This window comes from Hyalella azteca, unplaced genomic scaffold (genome assembly GCF_000764305.2).
Source record: "Hyalella azteca isolate HAZT.00-mixed unplaced genomic scaffold, Hazt_2.0.2 contig15661, whole genome shotgun sequence".
Taxonomy (NCBI): domain Eukaryota; kingdom Metazoa; phylum Arthropoda; class Malacostraca; order Amphipoda; family Hyalellidae; genus Hyalella; species Hyalella azteca.
Window position 1 is genome coordinate 539,936 of NW_025945503.1, and position 14,298 is coordinate 554,233.

The following is a 14,298-nucleotide window of genomic DNA, read 5'->3' on the forward strand; positions in this document are numbered from 1 at the left end:
TATTCCAAAACAATGAACATGCATGAATGGAGATCTGTCTAAAATATTTGTCCGGCGTTGTTGGAGTGTTTGTAGGAGACAGTAATTCGACATCGTGGTCATCAGCAAGCCTTATAAATCTCACGGCACTTCACTTTTTACATCCAAATTGTTCAAATGGCTTCGTCATCCGCACATAAACCAACTACTGCGATATTTTCATCTGCTTAAAGCTATTCCGATGACGGACCGTGACCAAACGACTCAATCGATGATAGATAAATTCCACAAATTAAGGGAAATGAGACATAGCTTATTAAATGTTTCTTTTATTAATGAAAGAAGCATGAAAATTGTTGTCATGTATACTCGCAGGTGCAGCTCCACATTTCGCTGCCGCAGCCTCACCTTTACTTAAAACATTACATTAATTTCACGACTGGTCAGTGCGTAAAACATAAGCTAGTTAATTGTACTGGAGCCTACAAAGACTCACCCATTTCCATGCATTACTCTCACTTCCTTGCCTCCAGAGGTATCTGGACCCAGTTTTAGCAAGAATTAGTTACATTGTTAACTTATCAGATGAAGTATACAAAAAACGTACATAGGAACATTTTCCATTTTGCCGCGGGTTATTGTATATTATAGTTTTGAAGACCTGTTCGCTGCGTTCGAAGACCGAAGGAAGAATCTCCTACGAAAGGTAATTTTAAGCCGTTGATGGACGCATTTTTGGTCGAGACATCGATTTAACCTCAGAATATCGAGGAAATATTCGCACATTGATAACGGTTACGTCGTCTTTCAGACAGTAAATAGCTAAATCATTGCGCAAGCTAAGCTAATGAACAAACAATAGGATACAATCAATTTATGCTTGGAGTGCAGTGTTGAAACTGAATTATTGCTCACGACCGTGATGAACATCCTGAGTTTTGACGAATTATTCTCGTAAATAAATTCCTGAAACTATTTTAGTGAAAAAAACAAAAATCAATTAACGAATTTGAACAGAATCACTAAAGTTGAAAATATATTGCTTTCGAGTCGTCACGAATTCGATCGAAATAAGTATGTATAAAAATGATTTTATACATACTTATTTCGATCGGGAAAATTTTCGGGAAAGGTTTCAAGATCACGTGTTCATGAAGACAATTAATTATTGTCAATAGTTCCATATCAAAAGTTCGGGTAAAAATATATAAAAAATTTTGAGGAAGAAGGTTCAGTAGCAGTTTCCTCAGCCTAATATCAATCAAGGAATATCAATTCAACTTAATCAATTTGGAAGCTTAGTTTATGCACATTTTGTTCCGATAGATTGATATTTGAGAATGAGAGATTCAATTGATCATTTCGTAGCTGCTAAATTCCAAACAAGACGACTACACCTATAAATGAAGTACAAGCGAGGATGCAAGTATGTAAATTAGAGTGAAAAAACAGCATAAAACGTAGCCATCTATCAAGACTCACGGTTTCAACTTGAGTAAATCGAATTTAATCAAAAAATTTTGCAGAAAATTGTAAACATCAAAAGAAACGGAAAAACATTTTGATATCAACGCATGAATGTTAAAGAAGAACGAAAGAATGTTTTACTTTACAAAAAAATAGTGATGAGCAAATTCAGCGTTACGGTATAAATTTACTGATAATAAATTTCCACCATATTGAAGAATATCCAAGCTGGACTCAGGGTCCAAGAATGAAAAGGGAGATAATTTTCTGAAGTAAGGAATCACTTAGGATTTATTTAGTGACAAAATGAACACAAAATCTATGGTTATCGCATATAAAATGCACAAACTCTTCGCAGCAACATTTGAAACGATTAAACACGATGGCTTCAGTGCTCATAAGGCGTGCAAAGTAAGCAGAATATTATTAGTCATATTAAAATGCTGTGCAATAACAAATGTGATGATAGCACCTCTTAGCATACCCTGCACCGGGTTTTTTTATACACAACATAGGCTAAAATTATGATCAGTGTCGTATCAGCGTCCACGTCGAAACGTATGTGAGATTAATAATTTCATTAGGATGGAGTAGTGTTTCGGAAATTGAAATGAAAAGTGGAGTTTCCAACGATCATATTTTTAAAGAATGCTTGATTTGCCAACGCGGTTGAGTTCTTTAACGGTAATCACAAGCAGGGCTGTTCGTACCAAACGCATCCAGGCTTTTCAATCAATATGAAGAATACGATTAGTGATTTCGATATAATTTCATTGATTTAACGGCCAACTTCCAAACAAAACTTTAAATCTGGGGCGACTCTAGAACACAATTGGTTTAGCACTAGGAGCCGTACTATAAAAAATAGTTACGAGTTTATAATTCCGTAAGCCAATCACTGACGGCTTCTCGAACTTAACCACACAATCACAGTCGAGAAATTAGCCGCTACATTTACCTATATGGCTGCACGTGTATTTATGCCGCCATGTGTACTTAGGTGATTTCTTATAGTACGGCCCCTGGGCATTTAAGAAATTCGTGATGCCCTGGTATATATATGCATAGATGCAAATTTAGATCTTCATCAGACGGAAAAGTAGCGACCATGCATATAACTCGTGGAATTTATCAACCTGAAAGTAAAAAAATCAGCATGGATAAGGAATTTCTTTTGATTGGAAATCTTGCGCTTACCTATCGAATCCAAGGCGGCGAAATAGTTCATATGTATGGACACACAACTAAAATTATGATAATATAACACGAGTTATCTTATTTAAAATAACAAGTTAGTGGCAACGCATTTTTTTGTACAATCGTAACAAAGGCGGATAATAATATTTAGGCGCGTATCTACAGCATTTTCTTATAAAAGAAATAAAAATAGAAGCTCTGCAAATTAATCTTTAATTATTCAGCAGTAGCAAGATTACTTACTAATATTCAAGAAGTGAGAGTAATTTATTTAGGTACAACATAAAATAGATAATGTGCAATACACAATAAGGAAAAGTAATAAAACAGCGTAGAGCAGCATTAAAAATGACGGGTATTGCTTGCACAAAAATAACGCTTTGCTTGAATGGCCCGAGGCTACAACAAAGTTATTATGCCGTCAATAGAGCTAATGTAAATTAATGAACGGTAAAATATACACTATTAATAAAGCTAAAATACCAGAAAACTGCTGACTCATAATAGTTACAAATGCATAGCTTGCTTCAGGGCACCCAAGGCAGTTCAAAAAATATGTCCATTACTTGCGACTCTTCTTCAACATATTAAATAACTATTTAGAGGTTAGGAAAATATTTTGAATGAACAACAAAGAAGAAATAACAGTAAAGGTGTGAAATTCAGCACCAGATATTGTATGTTTAAATATTTGGTGCTTTTTGCGAGCGTATCAACGTCCATATGTCCAAAAAATGTTCCACAAAAGCCGAAAAAATTCTACCATGACTGCATCGAAATCGTGTCAAGGTTAGAGCCACGTTCATTGCACAACTGTCGCCTTTTAGCTACTTTAACTGAATAAATTCTCTGTGAAATTTCGAAACCGACACATTTCACAGAATCAAACAGCAATTGCACATATTCAACTTGAAATATCATGATATGCAATATAACATAGCAATGCGAATATTGATCGTCGGCAGCGATGCGAGAAAAATCGGTATAGAAAATAACTGCGGTGAAAAGCAATGCCCTGTATAGTTTATTATTTATTAAATCAAATATGTAAGAATCATTACATTATGCACGCGTTAGTTGGGTAAAAAGAACCAGAGGTCGAGCGGAGTGGCACCAGAGCTCATTTTGTAAATAAACTTAACCTTATTTTGTGATTGAATAAAATTTTACAGATGGTTTACTCGTAAACGTTTCAAAGAAAAGAACTATGACAGAGAAATTATTTGCGATGGCTTTGCAGGCAAATGAATTTACATATAGTTCCTAAATAATTTCAATAAAAGTTACGTCAAGTTACTCGTCATAAGTAGATATATAACTTTTATTCATGGAATCAAGGAAGAAAATATACATAGAAAAATCAGACAAAAACATTGGCATAAATTTCATGAGCCTTCAGTTCCATCTTACAATGAACAGAAATAGGTTTATTTTTTAATTTATTGAAAACGTACAGTCAAGGCTTCCTCCTCGTACAGAACGATATGAAGTAACCAATGCTCATTCGCGCATGTCAGACGTACTTCTTCAGAAAAAATATACAATTAGTGACAATGTTAATTAAATTCATTCATCTGATTAACTTAACCCGTTAATTAGTATGCTTCGTCAAAGAATTAATATTGCTCATCTCGTTTGTTTAATTAGAGTCTTGTTGATTCCTTCGTTATCTTGATACATTCTAAAGATTTTTACAAGTAATTTCTATATATATATCATTAATAATGAACGTTACACTCCATGCTCTCTACATTTTAATAATAACAATAAATTGTAATATTGTCTACAGCACGTGAACCTCTCCTAACACATTCAAGTCCATACAATAGCTAGAAATTTTTAATTAAGAGACGTAAATCTGATGCGACCCGAGATCGTACATAATTACAGCAACTTCTACCCTGATCTCGGCCACGGGCCTTGACTATGTTGTCGTACATTTTGCTGACTACGTTGTCGTACACTTTGCTGACTATGTTGTCGTACACTTCGGTGCGACAACGCGCCATACTCTTCTCTTGTCTATGGACCAGAATTTGGTCGAAGAGAAATTGGATCGCATTCTGACTTTCAAATAAACCTTGGCAAGTTTCCTGATTACTTCTCTATTCTTGAACGAAAAATTGGCAAGTTTTTTCCTAACTGTGATAACTTAACTCGGAAATTTTCATATGTTCTACGTAGACTTGGCTCGACTTCCCCTTATCAGGGACTAGGGATTGTAAGAAGAAGACTCTACTGCTACACGTTTAATTATTTACCTACGCATTGACTCATAATGCAAGAAAAATTCGTGTATGAGTATGAACTAGAGTATGTGGACCGCCAAGTTCAACACGCACACAAAACAACATCAAGAGACTCAGCTTCGCGGCGAGTCATTGAGCGAGTGAGATTCACTTGGACACCAGACATCCATATTAAAACTGAAGCACGAAACCTCTGTACTTTAACTTTTACAGTGAAACACCTAAGCTATCTTTTTAGTTCAGTGATGAAGCACATGTGTCATCTATTTGCTTTGACTTTTACGGTTTCAGTTTTTTTACGTACATGGTTAGGAAAAATTGACTTCAAGTCCTCAAGATGAAAGATTTTTGTTTAAAACGTTGAAGCGAGGTAAGTCTTCTTCAAGAAAACTACGGAAGAACGTTCTTGATTCTGGGCATCTGGTTTTTCAACATTTCCCTTTTAAACGTTATTAATTCTGTTCAACATCTCATGACTAATTATGAATCCATTCACTCACCACTTTGTTGATACTCATTTGAATAGCCTGGACTTGTTGAACATCGGAGTTCATTTTAAATATATTTTTTCCCGTTTACATTCGATCAAATCTGAAAATGTTAATCGGGAACGAAGTTGAACGCTTGTCCATGAGCCAATAGAGTGCAAAATCATTACGCTAAGGTTTTCCCTTTACAAAAGGTTTGCTCTGTCGGCTGCTGTCATCATAACCTTTACACAAGGCTAGCTCTGTTGGCTGCTGTCATCATAACCTTTACACAAGGTTAGCTCTGTTGGTTGACGTCGTCATAACCATTACACAAGATTAGCTCTGTTGGCCGACGTCATCATAACCTTGGTGACAAAGTTACAGATGGCGGTGGCAGGCTGCTCTGGCTCCAACTCTGCCAGCACATGGCACTGGTTTTGGTTTCTAGCAGTTCCCTTCTTCGCAACAAAACCAAAAATTCGCCTGTAGGAGAAAAGAAGATATCGAGATGTAATATGAACAAATATGACTCAATATCGTCAGTTATGGAACACAAGTCAATGATCAAGGCTTACTAAAATTGCATCAGTTTAATGACAAGTCTGGAGCAAGTCTTGATTCCTTGATCAATCAATTCCCCAGCCGTTAGCAATAAAGCAACACTTGTCCAAAAACATCTATAACAGCGAAGAGAGTGGCTGGCATATGAACGCTTTTTGTCAGCACCATCTAAACTTCCCATCCTTCCTTTCATATCTTTTCTGCTCTCTGGAGACCGATTAATGAAAGCTTCCCTCATGCACTCAAAAAAATTAAGAGATTTTGTCCAAATAGCGATGCACTTCTTGGTTCTTGCCCTTGTATAGGCCACAATGACCCAGCTTTTCGCGGAAAAATTACGTATCAGTGTTACCTGCCCAAACTTTGTCGCTATTTGAAAAACACGACACTTGCAATTTTTGCAGTGCGTCCAAATTCAGCCAACTTGTTGCGCCTCTTCTCGCAAACGTCTTCATGTTTACCGGCTCAAACGGGGAGGGTGAAGCGGAACACTGCAGGGAGATTTCCAACCGCGCCGCTAAGACCCACTGGATCAACAGGGTCCTAACCGCTCCCTCTCTTCTAAAGAGAGGGAGCCCTAACCTAACCGGTTAGGTTAGGAGAGAGCCTCCTAACCGCTCCCCGCCTCTAAAGAGGATTCGTTCCCATCGCCTTTCGCTGGTAAGCTCCGTTATGCTACAGCAGTTCCTTTGTGTCTTTTAGTTCAAGGGTTAAACATTTTGGGTAGAAAGGCCGCCTGTCCCAAGTGCTGGGATCCCCCTCCAGTCTGCCCAGCATCACACTGACGCCTCCTTCCCCACCACCATCAGCGTTTTTTGGCTGATGGGATGTCAATCCCGTGTAGGCGCCAGCCTTCTTGTCTTTGATGTTCTCCTGTCCTCTTCCGGTTATCGTCCATCGTCTACCACATGAGGCGTCCTTGGTACGCGCGTGACATCGGTACAAGAAACAACAACAAAGATGCACGAGCGCTTAGCCGACGTTGGAGTTGTACTGCCGTAACAAGCACTATATTGTCATCCGTAACAATGGTCAGTAACAACGGTCAGTAACAACAAAAATCATAGTCAACTATACTACACAGCAATAGAGCCTCATTACACTACACTATCACTACATTAGCACTATTCTATCACTACATTAGCATCACACCAGCACTCACAGTGAGGCTAGAGGCTCGCCGGTGTCTGAGTTGTGCTGCCAGCGTCGGTCGTCAGGGTCGGTGCCGCAGTGGCTGATGGCCGCCACAGGGAAGTGCTGCCTGAAGAACAGCGTCCGGTGGTTGTCCGTTAGTGTGATGCCCGCTGATGAGACCTGCACATGCGAGACATCGTTAGACATAACGGGGCATTCTCAGGGTGAGACATCGTTAAAATGAGACATGATCAGGGTGAAACATGATCAGGGTGTGACATGATCAGGGTGAGACATGATCAGGGTGAGACATGATCAGGGTGAGACATGATCAGGGTGAGACATGATCAGGGTGAGACATGATCAGGGTGAGACAGGATCAGGGTGAGACAGGATCAGGGTGAGACAGGATCAGGGTGAGACATGATCAGGGTGAGACATCATCAGTGCGATGCCGGCAGACGAGACTTAAACACGTTGGGTTATTTTTATGTTGCATTCGTGGTTATAATGATAGTTAACGCGCTTCTGAAACATGTGATTGGTTGGCAATGTGGAGATCGTAATCAAGTTTCTTATGTAATATGTTTTGCTCTCAACATTAAACTATGCCAAAAAAAGTAAATCGAAAAGCGGCAATAACAGTAAAATTTGGTATTTTCATAGGGAGCATCGAATTTACAGAAAAATATGAATAATTCAGGATGAAATATTCATTGAATAAATAAATTCTAATGCAATGTTATATATAAGTGATCTTAAATTGTAAAGGCGTAGGCCTAATAGAAGCAGAGAGGAATCTGGAGTGCATATATATAATGACGTATTTCTAATAAAATACAATAATAAATTGACCTTAAAATGTACAGGCGTAGGCCTAACAGAAGCACCAGATAGGAGGTTTGTAGGCATATATATAATGACGCATTTTTAATAAAATACTATAATAAATTGACCTTAAAATGTACAGGCGTAGGCCTGACAGAAGCAGCAGACAGGAGGCTGGTAACCGCCCTCTTAACGGCCTGCGGTCCCGTCAAACTCTCAGTGTCCAGCGAGTGCAGGTAGAGGACGGTGCATGCCGCTCCTGGGTAAAACAAAATAATTCATATAAATAAATATTACGCTTTAATTCAGGATCCAATCTTGAACATGATTTTTAGAAATAAATATTACGCTTTCACTCATAATCCCATTACAAAAACAATTAATGAAGATATTTATACTCTATCATTCAGGGTCTGATAAGAAACATAATTCATATGAATATATACAACGCTTTCACTTAGGATCACATTGGGATAACATAATTCAAACAACTATATTAAGTTATCATTTTATCATTACCAGAACATGGTAAGCAATCAAGGTATTATGGAATATGGAAGCTAACATTTGTAATGTTATGTTCATAATTTGTGTCATGCTAAGCAAGTGGATATTTAACGGATACTGGCAGTTAATTAACAAATTGCCAGTTCATTAATAAGAGAATTAAGCCATCAGGGTATATTTTGAAAATTAATAGATATTATATTTTTAGTGATGGCATTCTGACGGATCAACCAGTCAAGTTGATACCTAAATCAACCCTGCTCATCCTGCTGGAGGATACCACTCACCCTGCTGGAGGATAAGACTCACCCTGCTGGAGGATACCACTCACCCTGCTGAAGGATAAGGCTCACATTGCCGGAGGATAAGACTCACCCTGCTGAAGGATAAGACTCACATTGCCGGAGGATAAGACTCACCCTGCTGAAGGATAAGGCTCACATTGCCGGAGGATAAGACTCACCCTGCTGAAGGATAAGGCTCACATTGACGGAGGATAAGACTCACCCTGCTGAAGGATAAGACTCACCCTGCTGGAGGATAAGACTCACCCTGCTGGAGAAGCACGCTGTTATCCACAGAGGTGGACGAGGCGCTGGTGGATGCGGTGGATGCAGCAGGGTCGCGCTCTGGCAGCGCCAGGCGGCAGGGCAGCGCCAGCGCCGTGATCGAGTGTTGGTACACCAGCGCCGACAGCGAACCTGCGGTTAATGTATACAATATAATATCATATAATTTAATATATTATAGTTTAATATAAGATAATATAATGTATAAACGAGGAAGATATTATAATTTTTAGATTTTCTTTCATATATTCCTGAAGTCAAAGGTGATAGCTACACTTCTAAGGCATCGTTGTCAAACCAAGAAGTCATCGAAAGTCTAGAGATAACAAATGTTTATAGATAACTTCAAAACTTTCTAGACACGTTAATTGGGAGTGGTTACAAATCTAATTCTTAAGCGTCAGATAAATTTGAAATCGAGGAACAATATATCAACGAAAATCGAAAGTATAAAATAAGTAAAACCTGTAAAATAACGTAATGTAAGAAATAAATTTAAAACAATAATAATGACTGACCGAAAACAGGTTCGTTGCTGCATCCCTTTAGCCTGACTCCCCTCGCCGTGGGCTCAATGAGGAAGTGCCTAACGAGCTCGTTAGCGGGGTCCCCGCTCGTTGAGGACACCACCACGTTAGGGGGCGGGGTGGCCACCTTGACGGCGAGACCGAACGCGCCGGGGAACGAGTTCGAGTCGCGCACGATGAACGTGCCGGGGGGCTTAGACTTGAGGATGTTGATGGCTGGGGAAGAGGGAATAAGTCAGAGGTGTGAGTGGCTGTAATGTGGCGCATGTTGATGGCTGGGGAAGAGGGAATAAGTTATTTGGGCGTAAGTTTTGCCCAATCTATATATTTGATTTAAAGCACTTTGTGTAACCCTCGATGCGTGTCAAAGTCATCGCAATGATGGCTGTCAGTCCATTTATAACCTAAAGATAATAAAAGTTGCCCCAATGATATTCAATGACGATATTCAATGATTGGCAAAGTTATATAACTAAATCAAAGGGTGTAATGTTTTGAAATTAGCTGTCATCCGAAATTTATAATCGAATTATAAATTAAATCCAATAAGCGAATAAATCATACCTACTAAATATTGACTTATGCAGAGGAGGAGGAAAGCTTGAATTGATAATCGTGTACGCAAGCCAGATTCTATGGTATGAATTGCGCAAAATAAGAACTGTAATTGATTCCTATATATACAATATTGTAAGTATTGTGATTTGTTGAGCTCATGTCAATAAAAGTGTGTCATGCAATATACGCCATACATAACAGAGTTTCAAAGGCAAACAAACGACACAAAGAATTTATATGAAATTAAACTCAATTTGCATTCAACCGTTTAAACTCGAATTAGAGTTTTATCAGACATCCCTACTGCGCCGACGCGATACTCAATACCATCACATACATCACACAATAAAAAAATTGTTCACCTCCATCTTTCACTGACACTTTGACCTCGCGCTAAATAATAGTTAATGATTTCTTATTGAAATCATTAAGTTAAAGCTTAATATCAATGATTTCACCTTGCTCGCACTACACGTAAAGAATTTATACTTCGTCCAGGCACATAAAGTTTAAAAAATATAACTCAGTACTCATTGCAGCGAGTGACAGAGAGCGCATTTTCTCGTCGACGAAAACCGTGAAGTCACGGACGGACGGACAGACAGACAAAGAGACAGACAGACAGACGGACGAACGGACGGACGGACGGACATGACAAGTACAATAGCGCCTTTTTTCCATAAAGGAGAAAATGCGCTAAAAACGATGATTCCGAGTTGATTTAATTTATACAACATTTATTCAACTTTATTCCAACGTCAGATGTCTGGTGGGAATTATAGGTAACTGAAGATAATTAAGCTAACCTTCATCCCTGCTGATGTTGGGCTTGTACCAGAACTTGGAAATATCCTTGACGAACTTAGGATGGCTGTGGATGACGTCATGGCCTCCGCTGTCGTTGAGGGAAGTGAGGGAAGACCGGCGACTGGGCCCCTGGTAGAGGGAAGGCGCGGGGCTAGCGTGGCCGTTGTGAGGGGAGGTGCTGCGATACTGCGAGGACGAGGTCATCCCCATCCCAACTTGGTCCTTGCTGGGGGAGGAACGAGGTAGTGGTGTAATGCAAGGGGAATTGTAATGCATTTATACGTGAATGTAAGATGGGAGGAACGAGGTAGTGGTGTAATGCAAGGGGAATTGTAATGTATTTATACATGAATGTAAGATGGGACGTACTTCGTTGTGGTGTAATGCAAGGGGAATTGTAATGCATTTATACGTGAATGTAAGATGGGACGAACGAGGTAGTGGTGTAATGCATGGGGAATTATAATGCATTTATAATTTATAGGGTTAATTTATAGGGTACACGACTGTATGATTTTATTTAATATATAATTATTGAAGTACAACGGTTACGAATCTTTGCGTAGGACGAATGATTTGAGTTACTTACGAACACTGAAATGAGACGTTTGTTATTTACGAGTTAATTATACCACTTATTGATGATGAATGATTGCTGTAGGATGAATGATGTAATGTGATGTATGGACATCAAACATTGTGGTTTAGTTATACACGAATCTAAAAGTAGATTAAAATTTAACGATAAAAACGGTTACGAGACTTTGACGGAGGAAAAATGAATTACGTTACACACGGAGATTAAAAAATGTGCCTTTTTATTTCTGCAGGCAAATAATACTTTTTATTCACAGCTAAAATAAAATTTTGCTAATAGATAGTTAGAAATGATTCATTGCACGGGCATTAATAATTGTGACATTTTTCATACGGCTACTCATGAGAGCTCATGGTTAAAGGAAGCTGGCAACAGGCTGTGATCGCTGGCAGTGCTGGCAGCTGACACTAAGATAGAGAGGCAGGCTAACCTGTTGTTGCTGGCAGTGCTGGCAGCTGACACTAAGGTAGAGAGGCAGGCTAACCTGTTGTTGCTGGCAGTGCTGGCAGCTGACACTAAGATAGAGAGGCAGGCTAACCTGTTGTTGCTGGCAGTGCTGGCAGCAGAAGCAGGTCGCTGATTGTTAAGGGAAGACAGGCCGAGATGAGCTCGTCTGCAGGTCATGCAAAGCAGGTTAGCGACGAACCTTCCTGGGGCCATACTTTCAAAACTCGCTAAGTGAACGTAAGTACTTACGCTCTATTTTCTTGTCTGTGATTGGCGGATTTTGCTTGAAAGGCCGTCAATGATTGGCCGATGAACTTACGATCTCTTAACTTTTTTTGAAAGTATGGGCCAGGTTAGTGAGCACTCGCAGCACGCAACAACTATGCCGGAATTAACTTCAACAACGGAAATTGCAACACGAAAGCAACGTAAATTAGGACGAGGAGCAACAATTCAAAAGCAAATTACCAAAAATCCAAACAAGTTCGTATGAGGCAAAAAATATCCCGAGATTTTATTGACAATACGGCCAAATATAGTGAAGATGCAATTAAAATAAATAATAATAATTATGATACACTAATAATTGAGGAACACGAGTGCAATACATACAAGATAAATACAAGATTACGATCCTAGCATGGGTAGAAGTTCAGGTCTAGATGATGGCAGCAGTGAACATCAAGACAGAAGTTGACTTCACTATATTATGTACAACATGTCGGACCACAACCACATGTTCAATTGGACCACAACCACATGTTCAGTCGGACCACACCCACATGTTCAGTTGGACCACAACCACATGTTCAGTTGGACCACAACCACATGTTCAGTAGGACCACAACCACATGTTCAGTTGAACCACACCAACATGTTCAGTAGGACCACAACCACATATTCAGTTGAACCACACCAACATGTTCAGTTGGACCACACCAACATGTTCAGTTGGACCACAACCACATGTTAAGTTGGACCACAACCACATGTCCAGTTGCACCACAACCACATGTTCAGTTGGACCACAACCACATGTTCAGTTGCACCACAACCACATGTTCAGTTGGACCACAACCACATATTCAGTTGGACCACAACCACATACAACCACATGTTCAGTTGGACCACAACCACATGTTCAGTTGGACCACAACCACATGTTCAGTTGGACCACAACCACATGTTCAGTTGGACCACAACCACACGCTTACCACAACCACATGTTCAGTTGGACCACAACCACACGTTCAGTTGGACCACAACCACATGTCCAGTTGCTTGCACCACAACCACACGCTAACCACAACCACATGTCCAGTTGCACCACAACCACACGCTAACCACAACCACATGTCCAGTTGGACCACAACCACATGTTCAGTCGGACCACAACCACATGTTCAGTTGGACCACAACCACACGCTTACCACAACCACATGTTCAGTTGGACCACAACCACACGCTTATTACCACAACCACATATCAAGACGACAACAAGAAGCTGGAGCCCACAATGGCTCCGAGATGAAAATAAACTGAATGCTCAACAGAATTGAATGCTGATTCAGGAAATGACGCGTCTGTTTTCTCAGTGAATGCACAACATCACAAAAACGCAAGACATGCAAAAATAAACTGGCAGAAAATAATTGAAAGCCGAGGCGATTATTCAAAATGACTACTGTGTAAAAAGTTTACATGGTTTAATTAGTCCAGTGATATTAATGATATTTTGATTTGTTTAGACGTAATGCTTTACTATAATAGTTTTAACAGTACGTCTCACGTATGCGGGTTTCCTCAGCTTCAAACTTATTATTTAAAAACGTTTCTCAACATAATTAATGAATCTGATACCACTTCCTCCGTTAACAACAACAACATGCAGAGAACAACTACAAACTTTTGGGGCCTGCAGCTTCTCCATAATTGTTTATTTTTCATGCTTAATTCTCCTTGAACGAACATGCAAATCACAAAAATTGCACTGCAGAAAGATGACAGAACACGGTTTCTGAACATAATTAGAAAATAAAGCATAAAAAATTTGCATTTTTTGCATTCTTGCCATTTTATTTCGCAGACGAGTTACTGCCAAAGAAATTTTTTCTGACAACTTAATAAAACAGTTTATAAATAGTTGTGCATGTAAATGACACACCACCCAGGCAAATTAATGAGGTAAGGGCAGAGATCAACAACTTAATGAGCCTTAAACGTAGCGACGCGTGCAACCCGTACACTTACAGAGCGTGGCGAGGCTTGGGCAGTGGTTAGGAAATAGGGCTGTTTGAAAGTGGTTGGGCTGTAGAGAAGGGGCTGGGCTGTAGTGAGGATATTGGGCTGTAGGGAAGGGGCTGGGCTGTAGTGAGGATATTGGGCTGTAGGGAAGGGGCT

At 39.5% G+C, this 14,298-nt stretch overlaps 1 protein-coding gene across 4 annotated transcripts in view; it reads right to left on the reverse strand.

The window, feature by feature from the left end:
* Positions 1–1,108: 1,108 nt before the first annotated feature.
* LOC108674806 (tensin-1) overlaps positions 1,109–14,298 on the reverse strand; it is a 205,180-nt gene continuing 191,990 nt past the window's right edge. For all 4 annotated transcript variants that reach the window (XM_047884582.1, XM_047884581.1, XM_047884583.1 and 1 more), the window contains 7 exons: positions 11,990–12,064; positions 10,853–11,079; positions 9,480–9,704; positions 8,944–9,093; positions 8,014–8,144; positions 7,086–7,237; positions 1,109–5,845 (listed from right to left, as the gene is read on the reverse strand). In XM_047884582.1, coding sequence (XP_047740538.1) covers positions 5,689–5,845; positions 7,086–7,237; positions 8,014–8,144; positions 8,944–9,093; positions 9,480–9,704; positions 10,853–11,079; positions 11,990–12,064 — 1,117 coding nt within the window. In that variant the 3' untranslated portion in view covers positions 1,109–5,688. The remainder of the gene's footprint in view (positions 5,846–7,085; positions 7,238–8,013; positions 8,145–8,943; positions 9,094–9,479; positions 9,705–10,852; positions 11,080–11,989; positions 12,065–14,298) is intronic.